Genomic DNA, 22,556 nt, shown 5'->3' with positions numbered 1-22,556 from the left:
ACAAGTTTCATGCCTCCTGACTTCTAAGGTGTCTAATGAGGAGATCTGATATATCTAATCACCAAGGGCTCGACGTGCTGCTTTAGTTGCTCTAGATGCTCTAATATGTTCTTCTTTGTGATGATCCCCAAGACAATCCTGAAACAGATCATGTTATGCTAATAACTGTGAGAAATCAAAGTAAAAAAGGTTCCAATCACAATGATAAAGAATGAGAGAAAAAATAAAAACATGAACCATAAGAATGCTTTTAATGAACTTTAGAAAAATAAAAACAAAAATGATTTGAAATCCCAGGTCCCATTTGCATAAATTCTATTGACTTTCATAAGAGACATGATACTATTTTTAGATGTTGGTGGGTTGTTTTCCTTTTTAAATTAAAAAGCAACACTATAAAAGTTCACAATGAAGATGACTATAAAGAAAAGTAAAAAAGGAACAATATTAATACACAGCTATAAACCTCTAAAATTTAGTTTCATTTTCAGTGTTCCTTCTTTAGGGGGAAAGTATTTTTCTAATTGCTAAAAAGTCACAGTGCAGCAGTTATTATTTGGATCTACCTCAGCAGTGAAAAGGTAGAGCCTTGGACTTAATTGCCTATGAAGAGACTAAGAAATCCCTCAGATCTTACTATTATTTCAGATTAAAATTAAAGGCAATGTGCACCTAAACAAATAATGCCAACCACTATAAACAACCCCCCATTTTCAGGACCCGTTGAAAGTCACTTCTTAAAATAAACTAGTAAGATGTGTTTATGACTAGGGGTCAAAATGACTTTTACATTATGTGCTTCATATTATTATTTCTCAGTTAACCTATCAACCAAAATGATGGACATAAATTCTCACAAGGATACTTGAGAAAGATTAGATTTATTAGGACAAAATCCTGGTTACTGGTTTTATAGTGGAAGCCAATGAATTCTACTACAATATATGACAGTATAGATAATGAATGTCAAAAACCTTAGAAAGCTTTAATCATGAAATTCTAGAAGCCCATCCAGAATGCCCTTCAGGGTAACTGGACAGTTCCCTGGTGATCTAGTTTAGTCAACGTTACTATTCAACTGCCTTTGAACATTCTGACTTCTTAAAGAATGTCACCAGGGGATTTCACTTAGGGAAAGCAGTCTGGGACTACAGATATGTCAGTTATAAAACAGTTATTAAGGATGATGCCTGGGTGTGGGGTGGGGAAGCAGGAAGAGCAGAGATTGGGAAAGGCAGAAATAGATTTTTTGCTAATGTTTTCTCATTATTTAAAATAATGTACTGATCCTTAAGAACAAAGATAAATTGCAAAGTTCTCCAAGCATGAGAACAAATTCTCCCTCCAAAAAGGCTTAGAAAATGTACTCATGAAATAAAAAATGCATACATGAAAGAAGTACTTAACTCACTCCATAGATGTTCTTCTCTAAGTGTGTGAAGGAAAAATAAAAGACACAAAAAAAATCAATTCACTTTACTTTTATAGTTGGAGTCAAGAAATATGAAAAACTTGGCAATGAAATAGTTTCAGTTTAATTCTTACTCATTCTTTTCTATCAAATTATATACAGTGATTAATTTCAGTTAGTATATTAGTAAGCTCCACAAAATAATAAGGCACAAAAGGAGGAAAGTTACAAATTTATGAAGGACCAAATGGCAAATTTAGAGACTTAGAAAGTAATCTCTATATTATAAAGGAATGGTCCTAAAAGGGAGGAAATACACGTATTCCTCTCTAATGAAGAAGAGTGATTTGAGAATAAGGCCAGGTTCACTGCTACTTTATTAATTTCAGGAAGTATAAAGAAACTCAATGTAAAATGTAACTTATATCAAGAATAATTTGCTATTTCCCTGTGGGACTAACAAGCAATGATGTAAGTGTAACAGGGCATGACCCAACATTTTCCCAAAATATGTTCCAAAAAGCCCCATTTCCAGGAGTTTGGCCCTCTTCCCTCCATCAAAAAACAAACAAAAAAAAAAACACTGCACGTTTAAACAAGTTTGGAAAACTATGTTTATTATCCCTGAGAGCCAAATAATATCATTATATATCATTATAGCCAAATAAAACATTTTAAGTTTTGAGACATTTCACAATAAAGAAATCTCAACTGTATTTAATCTAGTAATTTCCCAACCTATTTGGTCACAAAACTCTTTCTAAGCAATGCTTATTAACATCCTGCTAGTTCCACCAAAACTAAAAAGATTTTGAGAAATTCTGCTAGTTAAAATATAAAATACAGGAAATCTATAACTGACATCTTTAAAATTTACAGACACACTTCTCCCTCTCATCTCTCTATTCTCATTTTCTACTTGCATCTAAGAGTCTGGACTTGTTGTATGTCTTTCCCCAAATAGTTACTTTCTCCCTCTATGGACCCAAAATGAACTAGAAGATGCTGACAGTTATCCAGATCTTCACACTATCCACTAAAATACAGAAAGTATGGTTGCTTTTCTAGGTTTAAATCATTCAACTTCAAGTGAGAATAAAACCCTCTACCTTCCTTACATGCTGCAAAGAAAATAAAGACCCGAAAGCTACCACTCCTAATGATCTCTTTCTCTCTCTCTCTCTCTATATATATATATACATATATATAGACTTATTTTCCTTGAAGTACAGAAATAAGGAAATCATAATCAAGGCAATTAAACATGTTCTTTTAGAAAAAGCTACCCCCCCAACACAAGCTTTCTTATAAATAGGCAATATCAGGTAAGATTTTAATTAGGTGTCCTCCCCCACCCCCATTTTTTAAGTTTTATACTTTAAGTATTTTCCTTTCTAGTATCTGTACTACCAAAAATCTGGGAATTAAGCAGCAAAGTGAAATATGATAATTGACCCATCCAGCTTGGTGATCACAGGTTGTCATAACTAGAGAATGACATTTATATACGTTAGCACATAAAAGGAGGCACCATGCCAGGCACAGAGAGTAACTTGAAGCAAGTAAAAAGTATAACTCAGCTTAGTTTCTCATTGAGCCGTTTATAATTAAAAGGGTCCCAAATCAGTATAAATTCATAAAAAGTTATCCCATTTAACATGTACTTATTACGTTTTTAAATGATGAAGTTTGGTATTATTTTTATTTATTAAACAACATTAAAAGTTATCATACATCTCTTCTCCAATCAGTATTTGTGATATTTAATAATTCAAAACTTCCTGCCTTTAATCAAGAGTTTTGTACCTTTAATAATTTATTCCACATTATTTAGAGTGATTTTTAAAAAATTTTTTTAATGTTTTGTTTACCTCTGAGAGAGACAGCATGAGCAGGGGAGGGGCAGAGAGAGAAGGAGATACAGAATCTGAAACAGGCTCCAGGCTTTGAGCTAGCTGTCAGCACAGGCCCGACGTGGGGCTCGAACCCACGAACCATGAGATCATGACCTGAGCTGAAGTCGGACGCTTAACCGACTGAGCCACCCAGGTGCCCCAATTTTTTTTTCTTTAAGAGAGAGAGAGAGAGCACAAATGGGGGAAGAGGCAGAGGGAGAGAGAGAGAATCTCAAGCAGGCTCTATGCCCAGCACAGAGCCCAATGCAGGGTCCAGTCTCACAACTGTGAGGTCGAGACCTGAAATCAAGAGTTGGATGCTGAACAGACTGAGCCACCCAGATGCCCCTATTTGGAGTGATTTTAATTGGTTAGCATAGTGAAAACACTGAACTTGGATCTAATTCTTACCTATATATTTCTAATCCTAACCTAATATGGCCTAATATATTGTTCAAGAAAATAGTAATAGTTTAAGAAATCACAAAGAAAGAAGATACACTCTTGGTCTTTAACAGTGTAAAAGTAGCAGCAAGAGATGGGGTTCTAAAATTAGAAAGACATTTGATTCTCTGAACTATGATGTGCCACCCACAAGACTGGGCGTATTGTGAAACCTCTCTGAGCTTTAGTGACTACTCATGCGAGGGAAGGAGGCTGCCGCCTACTCTGCAGAGGTATACAAAGTTAAATGAGAAATACAAAGGTGCTCAATACACAAATTTCCTTCCTTTTTCTTTTTTCCTCCATGTGTTCTGTCACCCACATGTTTTGTACAAAATGTTTTGTTCTGTTTTTAAAAACCTGCGGTGATTCTCTAAGTGTTTAATATTTCAACCAGCTTCAGGATGTGCAGGGTTAAACCATCTAAGTTATGCATGATCAAGAGGACCCTTTGTTTCTCATTTCTGGCCTTTCTGTTATCAGCCTTCAGATAAAACAATGTTCTTAATGGGGCGCCTGGGTGGCTTAGTCGGTTAAGCGTCCGACTTTCGCTTAGGTCATGATCTCGCGGTTCGTGGGTTCGAGCCCCGCGTTGGGCTCTGTGCTGACTGCCAGCTCGGAGCCTGGAGCCTGTTTCAGTCTGTGACACCCTCTCTCTCTGGCCCTCCCCTGCTCACGCTGTCTCTTTCTCTCTCCTAGAAATAAATAAATAAATAAAAAAACATTAAAAAAAAAAAAAAAAACAATGTTCTTAAGTATTTCAACTAGGAAGAGTAATGTAATTGAAGTAAAGGGGACTAGAGAGAGAACGGCTGGGGGAAGCAGCCCCAGGTGCAGGACAGAGGAGAGCAGAGGCAATGAAGCAGAGGTGCGTCCGCTGAGGCGGCCTGGAGACCCCATCTCCACTCGGTCCCTCTGATATCTGCCAAACAGAACCTTTCAATATCCTATTCTGGTAGTTCATGTGGAAAGGACAGACAGATAACTTAATCAACTTACACATTTTAAATACATGAGTGCTTGTCATTAGCAGTTTATATAAAAGATTTCTGGATGGAAAAGATAAAAAAGAGGAAAGAAACATTTGCTAAAGGAGGATTTTAGCTGGTTTTTGCTAACATGTAGAGAGTTACTATTGCACTAGAAAGTTATATTCAAAAAATGAAATACTTACAAACAGGAAACCTGTTTTTCTCTCCTCCGTACAGGTTAGGTCCACTACTCCTCTAACAGAGGAAATACTCTAAGCTCAGTGTGCATGCTGGACATGTTTCAGAACCTCTTTGCCAACTCTGAAGTGTTCCTGGCAAATACTTTATGCTTTGGTAAAGATCTGGCAGTTGACATTGTTTTTATTCTTGGTAAGTATCAATCTGATCAATACTGATCCTGTACTTATAACCATACTAAAAAAAACAGACCTTTCCACTTGGAAGCTGACTTACAGTCCTTCCTAACAACTGAATATGAATTTCACTAAAAGCTATCATAAGTTCCAGTAAGCAAACTGATTTCTTTCACCAAACTTACCCATTGTGAGTTACAAGGCACTGCCTCAGACCCAGCTTTCGGAAAATATCCACCACAATCTCCATTGGGGTGTGATCTGTCACCGTGAAAGGGCTCATGTCGAGAATGCTCCGAAGCTTCAATGGCCGAGGACTTTCCGCTGGAAGAGATGGGGTGTGCTGTGCAAAACACACACGAGAACTGCCCACGATACCTTCTTGCTTTTTTCTAGCACTTTCTGAAAAGAGATAGAGAAGACCAAAAATTAATTTGTTTAGGGGTAATCTCCTTTTTCAGAGACTTTAAAGAATAAATGTATCCCATGACTTTTGGTCCCTTCATTTTTTCCCTATCTTCTTAACCAAGAAAGGAATCAGGTGAAAACTGAAGCAGTAATTTCTTACAGTTGTCAGAATTAGAATACACCAATAACAAATCATCTTCATGTAAATAAAATATTTTTGGCATATCAATTTTCTTCACTGGGGCTGAGGCTGTTTTCTAACTTTGGGGGACAAGGAAGCATGTTTGAAATATGGTTTTTAAAACCTGCACAAATTATGAGAGCAAAGTTTATCACAGGAAGCCATCATCAAATGACACCTGCCTGTGTTAAAAGTCACTCATCCTGCAGAGGTGGGACTAAAGTGAGTTTGCCTCTTAATTTTATGTGGTATATACTCCAACCTCTGTGAATCAGCTAGTTCTCTTTTCTAATGTTAAAGTTTCATTTTCTAGGTGAGTCATGGGTAGTAATAGGTGGGTTGAAACTACAATTATGCACATAATAGACACAGACCTATTTTTTAGGTTTTATTTGTAAAGGCTCTGCTCATTTCTCTCTCCAGTGTGGCTCCATTTCAAGGGCTTCTGTTTGCTGCCACTTCCATTCCTACTTTTGAAAGTGCCAGACAAGAAGTGGTAAAGACACAGAAAACTACACAACAGAGACCACAGGAGGTAAAAGGAAACTCATGCAATGGAGAGAATACAGCTTCACGTTTCTATTTGGAGTTAGCATGTATTCAAAACACTGTTCACAAATATGCTATTTGCTATACCAAACATATTTTAAACATGAATTTTGCTACAAAAATACTTAAGCCAAAATAAGAAGCATCAGTCCCAAGTTAAGAAGCAGATAAACACAGAGCTCACAAGCAAATATTAAAATTCTTTTTACTTCTTCTGACCTCTAAAGCCTTATTTAACTGTGTTGTGCCACATTAGGGTAGGAAGGCACAAACTGAAGTTCTAATGGCTAATACTTACTAAACCACCTTAAAAACATGACAAAGGCACGGAAAAGAAGAAATCCCATTAGCAAAAGATATAAATGATTTTTGAAAAATGCTCCTTAGGTTGCTCTTAACCCAAAGAAGGCCTTAGCTAATGACCTGGGAATGGTGGATTATGAATACTGTTATCATGTATAACAGATATTCTGAGTTAAAACCAACCCCACTCATCACACTTTTAAATACCTTAAAATAACAAATATTATATCATCAATGAAAATATGCTATAAGATTGTTTAAATAAACATTTAATGACAAAAGTTGCAGAATATTTTAGAAAAAGTTATTAACCTAATTTATTTTTTAATTTATTGTAATGTTCCTTTGAAATACAAGGCATAAGGCTAGTGAACATTCAGCCTGACTTAACTTTGTCACTTAAGTGACAATACAGTAACTGTTTTAACAAGTATCATTTACTGAATACTTACAAAGTGTCAGGACATCTGCTAGGTTTGTTTTCCTTTGTTTGAAAAAAAATAATTTTTTGAATGCCATCTATTCAAAGGCTTTTGAAGCAGAAAATACCATCATAGTTTTCATTTTCTGATATGATTCAGACATTTTCTCAAAGTATGCACGCAGGAAAGAGTTACACTTCCAGGAGGATGGAAATGGTTCTTTTCGAGCAAAATGTCCAAATGTAAGTAATCACTTTTCTCCCCACAAATTTTATGTTTTATTTTCCTCATTCATGTTAATATATCCTCAAGGGCTTGACTTCTCACACCTTCTCAAAAAAGAAAGGTACATAGGATGTCCCTTCATTTTTGACTATGTGAAACCTGGTAGTGATAGAGTCCAAAAACACTCCCCAGGAATCTAGAATTCTTTGATCACTTGTATTAACTGTAAAAAGCAAAAAAGTCTCTAAATACACAAAATGGTATTTCAACTAAGCAAGCAGGTATAAAGTTTAACTGCTATAAAAAGATAAATAGAAAGCTTGCTTGCAATGAATATTATTGAGTAAACTGTATTTTAAGGTTTCTAAGGGTGATGATATTGCTATGGAAGGGGAAACCTTTAATGAACTAGCTCTCTAGGTATGTGAGCTAAAGCTTTATTCTGAACAAAAGATTTTGAGGGGATGGGAGAGTATGATGATGGGAAGAGCCTGTCACTGTGCCGCATACCTTACTACTGGTTCAATAAATATTCAATAAATATGTCAATGATATTTAGGCTTTCATACATTGAGAGTCTCCCTGTAAAACTTACAGCTCCTATTACATAAATAGAAATGAACAAGTGTATTTTTATGAATCAAGTTGGAAAATAGGAAAGCAATTCAATTCACATCATAAATGTTAAATATGCTTCATTTTAAACAAATCCATAGAACATTCAACCTCACTTAATCTTGACACAAAAATGCAGGAAGAAATCTCTCCGTTTGAATGAAACCTAATACACAGCAAACTGTCATTCACTGCTGGTGGGAGTACACAGCATAATCACTACCTGGTACAATGTGAAAACATCTTACAATATTACAAATGCAGCTACTCTCTGATCCAACTATTCCACTTCCAGTAATTTTTGTATATTTGCACTTAGGCACAGAGTCAAATATAGGAGATTATCAAATATATGAGGGAGCAATTTCTATTATAGCAGAAAACTAGGAACATCTTAAATGTCCATCAATGAGGAACTGATTTTAGAAATCATAACGTATCCCATGGTACATCTACTTAATGGAATACTGTGTAACTTTAAAAGAATAGAATGAAGAAACTCTACACACTGATTTGGGTAGACGTCCAAGAAAACATTGTTTAGTGAAAAAACAAACAAAAAGTACACGTGTATTGGATAGCATGATACAGTTTGTTTAAAAAGAAAAGATATATATACTTAGAATAATATCCCACAGAGTATGTAAGAAACCAAAGAGATGGCTGCCTAGAGAGAGTTAAATGGGTAACTATGAGGTCATGGGTGACAGATTTTTCACTGTATACTTTTTAATCTTCTTGAATTTGAACTATATGAATTACTACTAATAAACTAACATTCTAAAATAATGAAATGACACATAAGTGTAGAGTTTATAAGTAAGTCATGGGAAAACCGTTCTTTCAAAATGTTGAGTTTTCTTGGGGCACCTGGGTGGCTCAACTGGTTAAGCGTTTGACTTTGGCTCAGGTCATGATCTCACAGTTTGTGAGTTCCAAGACCCGAATTGGGCTGAGCTTCAGACCCTCTGTCCCATTCTCTCTGCCCTTCCCCAGCTTGCCCTCTCTCTCAAAAATAAACATTAAAAAAAAAATCTTGATGTTTCCCATTCTTGGATACAGTATATAGTTTACCACTTGCTCAAGCATTCTTTTTTTGCCCGTCATAAAGTATGTCATATAAATACATATAAATTACATATTATGTATATATATTTTTTTAAATAATTTTTTGAAAGAGAGAGTGAAAGAAAGAGACAGGGAGAGGCAGAGAGAGAGGCAGAGAGAATCTCAAGGCAGGCTCCATGCTGCCAGTGCAGAGCCTGATGCGGGGCTCGATCCCACGAACCGTGAGATCATGACCTGAGCCAAAATCAAGAGTCAGAAACCTAACCAACTGAGTCCCCACATATTATATTTATGATATTATTTCATTTTTTAGGTTTTTTTTAAATGTTTATTTAAGAATAAGAATATTTAAGAATATGAATAATTCTTTGACCACTTTCATCATCTTTTAAAAATCTTGCTTTTTTAAATTTCTATATAAATTCCAAAATTCTGACCTTTTTCTTCTCTTTCGCTGGCTACCATTAAAACCTAAAGAAAAGGAATCGGAACAAGGAAATTCTTCTCTGACTGCAGCTTTGGCCATCATAATAGATTAGAAGCTGAAACACTTAAATACAAGAGCCAAGTGTGACCACATACTTTCCCCATTCCTACATTCCTCCATTACCTACAGCAAAACTTGGAATGATGGGATTGCTAGTCTTTAAAAAACTTACAAAGCTGTAGGCTTTTCTTTAACTCTATAGGATACTTTCTGTAGACGCTTTTGTTTTGTTTTGATAGCTTTTATAAAATAAGCATCTGCATTTCCATTCTGATTTGAGAAATAATCTTGTCTAGTCTTCCCTCTTCAAATGGCACAACAATTAAAATCTTTTACAATCCTTTTGCAGTGGCCAAGAGATAAGCTGTAGAGGATGGACTCAATGGAACAAAGGCTTGACATTTTCAGCTTAGGGTCCTTCACTAAAAACTGGGGAGTATGAAAGCAACAGTTTCATGAAAATATCCTTTATCACTTTTGGGGGTTGGGAGAAGAGAGGGAAAAGAATCAGACTGAATAGAAAAGGCCTTACTAGCCTCCTCAGCAACACTGCAGGACTCTAAGGAGAAAAACAGATTTTGGAGGAACACAATTGCTTACTCCTCATAAAAAGTTTACTTTATCTCCATATGTGGAATTTAAGAAACAAAACAGATGGACATAGGAGAAGGGAAGAGAAAACAAGGAAAAAGAGAAAGGGAAGCAAACCATAAGAGACTCTTCGGTACAGAAAACAAACTGAGTGTTGCTGGAGGGGTGGGGGATGGGGGTGTGGGCTAATGGGGTGAGGGACATTAAAGAGGACATTTGCTAGGATGAGCACTGGTTATTACATATAAGTTGGATTTAAATAAAATTTAAAAAATAAGTAACAGGAAACCAAACAAAGCAAAACAAAAGTTTACTTTATCTCCAAAAAATAGCATACTCTGACTAATACCTTTAAACAATATTTGTAAGAATATCAGCACATAATACAATAGGAATTACATACTTTTCAACACAGTATTTGACCAAAAATAAAATCTCAATGATTTTTCACTTTAGAGTAGCTATTACAGGGGAGTCTGGGTGGCTCAGGTTCGGTTGGTTGAGTATCCGACTTCGGCTAAGATCATGATCTCATAGCTCAGGAGTTCAAGCCCCATATCGGGCTTGCTGCTGTCAGTACAGAGCCTGCTTCCGATACTCTGTCCCCCAATCTCTCTGCCCCTCCCTTGCTCACTCTCACTACTCTTGCTCTCTCTCAAAAATAAACATTTAAAATAAATAAACAAACAGGGGTGCCTGGGTGGCTCCGTTGGTTAAGCATCTGACACTTGGTTTCAGCTCAGGTCATGATCTCATGGTTCATCAGTTCAAGCCGCTCCTTGGGTTCTGTGCTGGCAGTGCAGAGCCTGCTTGGATTCTCTCTCCCTCTCTCTGTCCCTCCCCTGTTGCTCTCTCTTTCTCTCTCTCAAAATAAATAAACTTAAAAATTATTTTAAAGATTAAAATAATAAACAAATAAAGTAGCTGTTACGTTAATATTGTAAACTTAAACCCGAAAACTGAAAAAGGAAATTTTGTGAATCTGATATGAAACAGACCGAGGATGAGATTTTTTCAAAGCTTGCATTCAAATAAGCCAATATTAAATAAATATAAGAATGTATTTACTGGGATGCCCTGGCACTTGCTAAGGCCATATATTACATGCTATTACCAACAATAGTAACTTAACAAGGCTTATGTGAGTGGGAAAAGAATCTGACTCCAATCTCTGATAACAATGCCAAATCAAAAGATAAAACTGTATTTAGTGGGAAAACAATTCACAAATTCCTTTCTTAAAGAGCATAAGACTTTCAAGAACATAAATAAAATACTCCCTTTACCCCAACACACACAACCAATTAAATATTATTGCTTTTCTGTCCTTCAGAAATCCAATATATGTCTATATCTATCTAGATATATAGATTCCACAGATACAGATATAGACAGATGTATATGTGAGTCTGTATTCTTAAAAAAAGGGTACCTATTGCAATGGTCAGGTCTCTTCTGAGGGCAAATCCCACTAATCGTTGAGATTCTTTTGACATTATGACAGGAAAGCCATTGTAGCTGGTTTCATTAATCATATTTTCTATATCATCCACTGTCATATTGTCCTGTGTGAGGACAGCTAAGGGAGGATCGTTCCTTCGAGGCCTCATGACATCAGCAGCCAGAGTGGTATGAGTGAATTCTTCTTTTGCATCCAAGAAAGGGTATCCATTTAACCGGATATGTGCTTCATAAATGCCTTCCCTACCAAAAGCATCACCAACCCATTTGCTGGTCATTACTGCAGCCATAAGGGGGACAATATATTCCAAGCCTCCAGTAAGCTCAAAAACAATAACCACCAGGGAGACAGTCATCCTTGTCACACCACCTGAAAAAAAAAACAAACCACTGGTCAAGGAGGACAGGATATGTTAGTGGAATTTTTGTACTAGGCAGTTGAACACAAATTGTAAGAATAAATTAGTGAAAAGGATAATCATCAAAAACTACAATTTGTCTTTTAGGACAATTATCACTGTTTTAATAAGATCTAGAGAAACAACAATTTTCATTGTTTAATACAAGACTTAAAATAACATTTCAAAACCTGTTTACTTCACAGTAAACAGCTAACCAAGTAAAATGAGTTTGCCATTTTGGTTTATTGCTATAGCAAAGATTTAATTTCACTTTTATAAAAGCTGACTGTTAATTAAATAATTTGATGAAGCACATCATAGCTATCTCACTGACTACCATTTTACACATAAAGCTCCTATGTGGGTAGAATATTAATATACTTCTTTCCTCTAAATCTTTTCAAAATGAGTAAAATATTTTACTCAGTATTTTACTCAATGAGCGGGTGCTTTGTGATTTATGTTAACAGTGTAATATCCTCTCCCTTAGAAAACTCATCTATTCATTTACTCAAATCATCATTTAAAAAAAAATTTAATGTTTATTTTTGAGAGAGACAGAGACAAAGTGAAAGTCGGGGGAGAGGCAGAGACAGAGGGAGACACGGAATCCAAAGCAGGATCCAGGCGCTGAGTTGTTAACAGAGAGCCCAACATGGGGCTTGAACCACAAGATCATGACCTGAGCTGAAGTTGGATGATTAAGCGACTGAGCCACCCAGGTGCCCCTCAAATCATCATTCTGAATTACCATCTCTATGCTCACGTCTCCTAATCCACATCTCTCCACTTCCTGTTGCAATTGTCCCACGTCTCCAACTATGTATACCTTACCTCATTGCTGTGCTTGTCTGGTTTTCTAACTATAAAAAGACTTTGGATGATGCACTGTCACAAAGAATACCACACATTTAAAACCAAAGTTCTCTTCTTCCCTGAAGAGTTACCCATTCCAACTAGCAGAGCACCACATTCTTCCTGACAACGTAGATGGTCATTGTGGGTTCATCCTTTACTTGAACCCAACAGCCAGACTCTCACCCAGTCTTATCTGATTTGCTTTGCAAAATATCTATCTATTGGTCCCTTTCTCAAGACTGTCACTATTACCAAACTAGTCCAGACTCTTCAGACTTCATTTCTTAATTTTAATACTATTTTATCTTACATCTTTGACTCCAGGCCCCATTACCTTTAATTCACTTAATAAGCCATGTTCCCAGGTTAATCTTTCTTAAGTACTACTTTCATCATGTTGCTCCTTAGCTCCTAAACCTACCAGGACTCACCAGTTCATACTGTATTATTAAGCTTAAACTCTTCCTTTTTGTTTTTTAACCTAAAAATAGAAGGGAGAAAGAACCTACTACATAGTACATATCTACACTATGACAGGCATGTCCTAATCAGTTCACAGAGGTTTTTTTTTAAACTAAAGTAACTTATTTTACCTGGCACTGTGCTTTACACGCATCTTATCTCATGTAATCCTCAAAACAACTGTAGGAGATTAGTGATTATTATTTCTATTTAGAAAAAAACTTTGTTAATGTTTTATTTATTTCTGAGAGAGAGAAATAGCATGAGCAGGGGAGGGTCAGAAAGAGAGGGAGGTACAGAATCTGAAACAGGCTCCAGGCTCTGAGCTAGCTGTTACCACAGAGCCCGACGCAGGGCTCAAACCCATGAACTGCAAGATCATGACCTGAGCCGAAGTTGGACGCTTAACCAACTGAGCCACCCAGGTGCCCCTGTTATTTCTATTTTAAAGATAAGAAAATAGAAAATCAAAGTAAAGGAACATTCCCAAAGTTGTCAAATGCCAATGCCACGACTCTGCTACAGATATAACCTATTCCAAATACAAATTCCTCCTAACACAGATGATTGTCTTTTCATAACCTGGCTCTCCCCTAACCTAACTTCATTTCCCAAAATTATCCAAAATGCACTCTCTGCTTCAGTATTATCAGTATCTTCACATTTATTCCAATTCCTTCAATTTCACATGATTATATTCCCCAACAAAATCCTCTTCTTTAAATTCTACTAGTTTTCGTAAATAAAGGTCCTGTTCTACCCTTACCTGAACTACTTCAGCTCTCTTTTCCTCTAGTTTCCTACACTGTCATAGACTCACTACTGTATATAATCATTATATATTTCTCACTATTGTTTTCTCAGTTTTGGTCTTATCTTCCCTTCCCAACCTGACTGTAAGTTGAAGTTTGGGCCAGCATTTTACACTTCTTTTTGTATCACTCACTGCACCTAGTTCAGGGCTTTACACAAAGTGAGCAACTACTAAATCACCGCTAGTGTGGTGAAAATGATCCTGTCCTTCACTTTCACTTGATATTATTCTTTTGGAGATTAATAATTATAGATCTGTGAGTCACTGAAAAAAAGTAAGTCAAAATACTATTAAATACCATAACCAAAATTCAACTGACATTTTAAATTTAAAAATAACAATTTTTCATATCTAAAAGGACAATAAATAGACTCTTTAAGTATTTAATGCAGTTATTTTGCTTTGCTTTTCATTAAACCATAGTTACCTTTTTCATTTTCCTATAAATGCATATTAAATCAAAGAGGGCTGGTAAAGAACTCTTTCTTTACAGCTAACTGTAAATCACTGCAGAACCAAAGTTTTACTGGCGCTTTGCTAGAATGTTGACCTCAGGAACCATGCTGCAGTTGTTATACTAAGCCAAGATTCCTGACAATGAAAAAGCCAAAAATCTCCCTGGACAGGATTCCAATTAAGCCTATATTATACTGAGATGTTTTCTATCACAAAGCATTATATGATATTTAGGAGATGATAACTACCATAAAGTTTTTACGTTAACAAATGTATAGAACAGGCAAAATGAAAACTATTAGTACACAAATACCATATAACAGTGGCTTCATTTCTGTTAAAATACATTCTCTTCCTCCATCCTGTCCCGCCCTCACCCCCCTCACAAATTAAGCATAAACGTGCTTGCACACCCTCTCTCTTCTCTCTCAGATTCACAAACATCCATACACAGACACAGTCACGTTACCTAAGCACGCAGCAGCACCAACCATGGCATAAAGGCCAGGTGTAATGCAGTCAGCTCCAACCTCACACCACTCCTTAAAGATAAACCAGTCGTGGTGAAAATACGCAAGCTGTTCCACAGCAATCCCCACAATCCTTCCGGCAATTGCACCGATGGCCATGCTGGGAATGAACAAGCCTGACGGAACCTGTGACAAAAACACAATGCTTAAGGGGACAGTGATCCTCTACTTAATATGCTCAGAACCTACATTCTATGGATTTCTAACTAACACATTAGATTCTTTTCACACTTTATTTATATAGCAAAATCCTAGTACAAATAAAACTACAGCAAAATACTGCTCTAATGGTACCTTAATAATTCCATGATTTCAGTTACAAAGTAACAAACAATTCTCTAGACCAAAGACAAAATAACTTAAGGGTTATTCATCCTTCAGCTCAAGGGTTTCTTAATACCAGTCTCTAACATGATTTTCATTAATTCATGGTGAAATGGGAAAAGGAAAAAAAAGGACAATGTAAAGCATTTTTCATAAAACTGAATTAATTTAGTGTGAAGTACTGTCCTCTACTCCATAATTACATCCTTCCTACATATTTGTTGTTTACCAAATGATAAAAATATTAGATGCAATTCCTTTTTTTTTTTTTTTTTAACATTTTATAATTTATTTTTGAGAGTGAGAGAGACAGAGCACAAGAATGGGAGGGGCAGAGAGAGAGGGAGACACAGAATCCGAAGTGGGCTCCAGTCTCTGAGCTGTTAGCACAGAGCCACATGCGGGCTCAAACTCATGAAAAGCAAGATCATGACCTAAGCCGATGTCGGCCACTTAACCGACTGAGCCACCCAGGTGCCCTAGGCAATTCCTCTTAAGTAGTACAGTGTAAAGAGGACAAGCTTATCAGGTCTTTCAATATTTTTTTAACTATACATACACACACACACACACACACACACACATATGGAGAAGAGTATTTATCAATTAAATGTGATGGAGAAAGTAGAAATAGCGAACACCGTGAGATCATTTAAAGATTACAATACTTGTAGCTCTAAAATGTCACAGAAATGAAATAAGCTGAGCATAAAACGAAGGCATGCTGAACACTGTATTAGGATCATTAAAAGGTTATCCAAATAGAAGAGATCAAAATATGTTTTACAGTCTACTGTCAATTAGGACCCTTCAGCAAGAGCACAGGGCAATGCAAGACTTAACAGAGACCTGCCAATGGTCTCCAGCTTCCTGTAGCTTAACTAAAGATGAGAAAGTTAGGATTTAAGGAAAATCAATTTACTGTAGAAACAGGAGCTTTAACTTGATTCACTATGAAGAAAAATTTTAAACTTCAAGGTTTTACTATATTTAACTCTTATACCCAGTGGACTAAATAGAGAACAACAGAAGAGACAGAAACTGTATTTCAAAAACCATCATTACGATTTTGTTGAAAATAAGCTGTTATTCCACATAATCTACATCTGTGAAAGCATATAATCACTAGTGAATGTTAACTTAAGGAACAAGGATTAGCTGACATCTATATATAGCACTGACAGCCATATAAGAGAATTCTATTTACTGGCAAATTAGTGAATATTACCCTCACTTTTATAAATCCAAATGAAGCAACATCCCAGGGCATAGGCCTAGCTCCCTTAATCCTTGATGGAAAAAAATGTGGTATTCATAGGCTATGAATTTGACTCTGAGTCTGCAGTGTCAAGTTAACACCCTAAAGTAACAGGATATAGGTGGAATAATGGCTCCCCAAAGATACCCATATCCTAATTCCTGTGAATCTGTTATGTCTTACAGTAAGGAAGCATTAAGGGTGCAGGTAAAATTAAGGTTGTTAATCAGCTGACCTTAAAACAGGAGATTATCCTGGATTACTTGAGTGGACTCAAAGTAATCACAGATGTTTTTTAAATGTGGAAGAAAGGGGGCGCCTTGGGTGGCTCAGTCGGTTGAGCATCCGACTTTGGCTCAGGTCATGATCTCACGGTTCGTGGGTTCGAGCTCTGCGTCAAGCTCTGTGCTGACAGCTCAGAGCCTGGAGCCTGCTTCCGATTCTGTGTGTCCCTCTCTCTCTGCCCCTCCCCTGCTCATGATCTGTCTCTCTCTCTCAAAAATAAATAAATGTTAAAAAAAAAAAAAAAAAAGAATTTAAATGTGGAAGAAAGATTTAGAATAGTGTCAGAAAAATGAGATTAAAAGAAAAGACCTGACCACCCATTTAGTGGCTTTGGAGATGGGAAAAGGGGGCCATGAGCCAGGGAATGTGGGCAGCTTATAAAAGGCTGGAAAAGGCAAAAAAGAAAAAAAAAAAAGGACTCTCTCCTAGAGTGTCCATAAATCTATGTGAACACCTTGATTTTAGTCCTGTGAGACCCCTTTTGGACTTCTGATCCCCAAAACTAAAATAAATTTGTGTGATTTTTAACCACTAAGTTTTTGGTAGTTTAAAACAATCACGGGAGGGGTGCCTGGGTGGCTCAGTCAGTTAAGCGTCCGACTTTGGCTCAGGTCATGATCTCATGGTTCGTGGGTTCGAGCCCTATGTCAGGCTCTGTGATGACAGCTAGCTCAGAGCCTGGAGTATGTTTCAAGATTCTGTATCTCCCTCTCTCTCTGACCCTCCCCTGCTTATGCTCTTTCTCTCTCTCAGAAATAAATAAAACATTAAAAAAAATTAAAAAAAATATCATGGGGGCACCTAAATGGCTCAGTCGGTTATGTGTCTGACTTCGTTCAGCTGAGGTCATGATCTCACAGTTCATAGGTTCGAGCCCCACATCGGGCTCTGTGCTGACAGGTCAGAGCCTGGAGCCTGCTTCAGAGTCTGTGTCTCCCTCTCTCTCTGCCCCTCCCCCATGCTCACACTCTATCTCTCTCTCAAGAAAGATAATAAAATATTAATAAAACATGGTCATGAATTTCCCGACACTGCTCCCATTAAGAGGTAGGTAGGCCTCTGTGACAACCCAGGCAAACAAAATGCAACAGAAGACATGGTGCATGACTTCTTTAGCTAGGTAAGAAACGGTCCTCTTGGAACACTTGCTTTTGGAGAATCCTGAGCTACCGTGTAAGAAATCTCGATGCTTTGAAGGTACCATGCTGGAAGAAGCACACACACACACACACACACACACAGAGACACACACACACACACACACACACACACACAGTGGCCCTAGCTGTCTGAATCTTCCCAGCTTGGGTGGTAGATGACCAGCCTTAGCCATGTCTGATGACATGTTGACAGGCCACAAACAAAACATGCCCAGTTGAGCTCTTCCCAAATTACTGACCCAGTATCAAGAGCAAAATAGTTATCTTAAATTGTTAGGTTTTGGTGTAATGCATTACACATCAACAAATAACCATGCTCAACAATACATCCTAAGGAATTCTTGTTTTCATTATTTAAAATGAAACTCAAAAAGAATTTTTCAGCCTACATTTATGAAATAACCACCTTTAGATAAACATTCACTGCTCATTCTGCATACAAGTTTTGAACATGCCAAGATTACTTAAATAGCACCTCACATCAGCACTTACCTTGATACCAAAAGTGAATACTGTCATTATAATTTTAAATATGAGTGCTAAGCATAACTGCCATATAGCTGAATATACTCCAAGGCCTGCTGGACGATCAGGAATATCATCAACAATTTTACTGGCATTCATGTCATTTCTGTAGTCACAAAGAGAAGAGGATTCCAGAGGACCACAGTCTGTAAAAAGCTCTTTAATCAGCTCACTGGTGTTGAGCCTGGTATATGGATTAGGGAAGGCTATCACCGCAGTAATGGCAGCAACAACAATAACTTCAAGAACAGGATACTTTCCAAATTTGGTGGATTTGCGTCGACGGCACCAGGCAATATTTGCCCTAATGAAAAATGCTCCCCAAAGCCCGCCAAATACCCCGAGGAGAATAAAAGGAAACAGTTCAAAAAGGTACCATGGTGTATGATACTCCACATAAAAAAGGACCAGACGGCTATTACCAAATGGATTGATGGATCTCAAAACAAATGCAGCCACTAAAGCAGCAAAAAATGATCTCCATAAAGTTTTAAGAGGAAAATAATAGCTAACCTAAAAAAAAGAAAGAAAAAAAATTAATACTAGAATTTTAAGATGTTTCTGATATGCTATTACTTGAATGGCAAATATCATAGTCTAATTTTTGCTGCAGCTAGAATTTACATAAAATAGATTTTACTGTAGTAAGAAAAAGACTGATATTTTATTAACCTTGGCTACATCATTACAAATTCACAATGTCAACTGATCAGAAATGTCTACTAATTACGTCAATACCTAGCATTGTTTTATTTTCAAAATGAGTTTCATCTCCAATTCAGTCATGTAGAGTGAATAAATACACCATCACCAATTTCTATGAGCTCATAAAGTATTTACTTCTTCTATATTAAAGAAAAAAGAAAGGAAAGAACACAGACAATGGGAAAAGTACATTTTAAAACATTCCCAGTCACATTTTTGTGTATACATGTAAAAAGTCTTGAGAAAACAAAATCAAACTAGATGACTAAAATTATGTTCTTCAATATCAATCACTGTCACAGAAATAATCATGTAATAAAAACTCACAAAAACAAGTTAGGAATTGATTAAATGTTTTTAAAATAAAAACATGGGCTATAATGTAACAAATAGTGGTTAAATATTTTCTATTAACTCAAATTCACTTCCGCTTACTTTTAAATATGTCAACAAAGCTAAATTTTAAATGATCACTACCGTTTCTACAAGAATAATATTTTTAAGACTTTTCTCAAGGTAGAGAACACGTGAAAAATATTACTCTTTATGTAAGAATGAGTGAAAAATAACTTCATGAAAATAAATCTGAAAACATAAAAACAAAGTCTGCATCTATTACACTAGTTATAAAATTGAAAAGTGTGCCAAAATACATTTGTAGGGGTAATTATACATCATTTTAATTGCTGTATTTTTTTACCTACCTCTTCCAGGCTAAAAAGAACTCCTCCAATCGGTGCACCAAACGCTACAGAAACACCTGCAGCCGAGGCAGCTGACAGCACCTAAGAGGAGGATTTGGCTTATTTCAGATATTCTTATAAATTCAAATCTATCAAATAAAAATTCTTCATGTTGCTTGAATTTTTAAAATGCCTCTTCTGAATTTAATTCTCATGTCTACCCTCTGCCTCAAGCAGAGGCAGATATTTATTTCCTCTAAAAAGATATTTTTCTCTTCTGCTTTAATTGAAAGGTCATTCATATATTCAATCATTCAGTCAATAAACATTTATGTGAGATCATTACTGTTTTCTAAATCCTACTAAAATACCCAGAGAACTTAAAACCTATTATGTTTCCTTATTTTCACTACTCTAGGTCCTGTGACAATATGTGCAACTGCCAGTATGGAAAACCTCATTCTAAAGCACACTGGCTACCCCTTACGACACAGTCTTTCCAACTAGAAGCCCTACAATAAAGTTAAAGAAGACAAAAATATCCACAAAAGCTCTTACAGATCCTCTCTCCAGGCCCCCTAGACTGTCACTTGGACACTGCCCACTTCCCACCAGTGCAAAGTCAACCACACATATAAATTCACTGGACATTTCATGTTCTAATTACTTTTCTAAGAGTCTTTATTCCTTTCACTATTTCCTTCTAGTAGCTATCTGAGGCTATCAAGACATTTTCACAAATGTTGACGTCAAGTTTTACATTTCTGAAAAAAAAAAACCTGGAAATAATAAAAATTAAATTATATATAGTTAAGAACATGATCTTCATTGTCAAGCTGCTATCTGGCAAATTAAAAATAATCAAATATTTTTTTAAATTAAAGTGTGTCTGGCTTTAAGAATAAAGACTGTGTTTACTTGGGAGAGGAGAGAAAATTTAACTATTTTGTTTTTTCTACCAACAGGATTGTACACAATGCATTTAACTGAATCTCTCATTCAAAATTTAATATAATAGAATTTTACAATCAAGCTAACAACCAAGTACCCATAACTCACACACATTTTAATGCTTTACAAGTATCAAGGAATCATTTAATTTAAAAATGTCATGGAAGTGACCTAGGAAGAAAGCCAATATATGAGGTCTTCATACTTTCAAGTAACAAGTAAACTCTAGTCATTTATATACTAAGGGTAAACAAAGTTAATGTCATGTACAACTAACCATCACAGTGCGTATCTTAAAATTTAAGATTTAAAATTAAAAATTTTAATTTCTATAATATTTTCCTAATAAAGTACATTTTGCATTTAAAATGAGTAAATAAAAATAAAAATAATGTTATGTTTGGGGAAAACTTCAGAGGAAGAAAGCTGTAAGGCAAAGCAAAAACAAATGGAAAGACCTTAGTGAAATTCAACTGAAACCAATGGACAGCAGGTAGTCCATCAAAACCTCTAAAATATACCCCTAAAATATAGGGGTAACTGGGCAGCACTGGGGATGGATTCCAGAAACACATTAGAGGTACTTACAAAGGGGAAAAGAAGCAAACAATTCTCATACTTGAATCTGAATATAGAATTTATCCAAAAAGAGTAAAAATGTGATCTTTATACTAGGAAATTTTCACTGATGTAAGTCTATGTAACAGATACTTATCTATCGAATAAACTACAAAAGACACTTACCTCCCTTTTTTTAGCTTCATTTGTGCTATACTTTGGAAAGAGGTAGGAAAAAATATTTCCACAGCAACAGGCAACATGTACCAGAGGACCTTCTTTTCCTAAACTCAAACCTGATGCCACAGCCAATACTAATGTGATGGTTTTAATCATTAAAGTCCATTTTCCCAAGTAACCTCTGATGATGAATCCACTTAAAATAGTTTTAATCTACAAAGAAAGATTAAAACAGCTTAATTTCCTTAAAGAAACAGGAGAACTTAAGTTACTCTCATGTTTTACTCAAAAAACCACCTTGCAAAATTTTTTAGGTGGATCATGGAACAATTAACAATTTTTCAAAAGCCTTAACTATTATGCTACATACAACAAATCTGTATTATAGTCTAATTATCTTCTCAAGCAAAGATTGAGGGCAACTCTCTCTCATGAACAAAACTAAAATACAAGCCTCTGTCAAAGGAAATGTAGACCTTAATACAAGGGTTGTAAATTACATATCCAGAAAAAGGCAAATTTGAATATTTCTGTTGTAGAACATAGATAAATTTCAGACATTCTGTCAGAAATAAGGCATTATGTCTTCTCAGAGTGCTGTCATCATGTATAGTATTTTCCTGTATATTATGAAGAATAAGTGGCAACAGCTAAATGCTGCCTGCATGGTAATTGCACTTTTTTTTTTTTTTTTTTTTGAGAGAGAGAGAGACAGAGATCCTGTGTATGGGATCAGCAGGGGAGAGGGCAGAGGGGGAGAGGGGGAGAGGGGGAGATAGGGAGGGAGAGGGAGAGAGGGAGAGGGAGAGGGAGAGGGAGAGAGAGAGAGAGAGAGAGAGAATATTCCAAGCCGGCTCCATGCTAAGCATGCTAAGCATGGAGCCCGATGCAACCCTGGGACCACAACCCTGGGACCATGACCACAGCTGAAACCAAAAGTCAGATGCTCACCCAATTGAGCCACCCAGGTACACCAGGACATTCTTAATTAACAAAACTTT

General features: G+C 36.2%; 1 protein-coding gene across 4 annotated transcripts in view; it reads right to left on the bottom strand.

The window, feature by feature from the left end:
* The window catches only part of CLCN3 (chloride voltage-gated channel 3), a 93,895-nt gene that overhangs the window by 4,598 nt on the left and 66,741 nt on the right, over window positions 1–22,556 (bottom strand). For 2 of the 4 annotated variants that reach the window (XM_039219208.1, XM_039219209.1), the window contains 7 exons: window positions 21,562–21,768; window positions 19,888–19,968; window positions 18,446–18,991; window positions 14,866–15,052; window positions 11,377–11,775; window positions 5,281–5,497; window positions 63–138 (listed from right to left, as the gene is read on the bottom strand). In XM_039219208.1, coding sequence (XP_039075139.1) covers window positions 63–138; window positions 5,281–5,497; window positions 11,377–11,775; window positions 14,866–15,052; window positions 18,446–18,991; window positions 19,888–19,968; window positions 21,562–21,768 — 1,713 coding nt within the window. The remainder of the gene's footprint in view (window positions 1–62; window positions 139–5,280; window positions 5,498–11,376; window positions 11,776–14,865; window positions 15,053–18,445; window positions 18,992–19,887; window positions 19,969–21,561; window positions 21,769–22,556) is intronic. The other 2 variants (XM_039219210.1, XM_039219211.1) reach the window with 1 other exon arrangement.

Source organism: Hyaena hyaena, unplaced genomic scaffold (assembly GCF_003009895.1).
Source record: "Hyaena hyaena isolate Hyena2069 unplaced genomic scaffold, ASM300989v1 scaffold_804, whole genome shotgun sequence".
Taxonomy (NCBI): Eukaryota; Metazoa; Chordata; class Mammalia; order Carnivora; family Hyaenidae; genus Hyaena; species Hyaena hyaena.
Note: the sequence above shows the minus strand (reverse complement) of the source record. Positions and strands in the feature narration are given on the sequence as shown.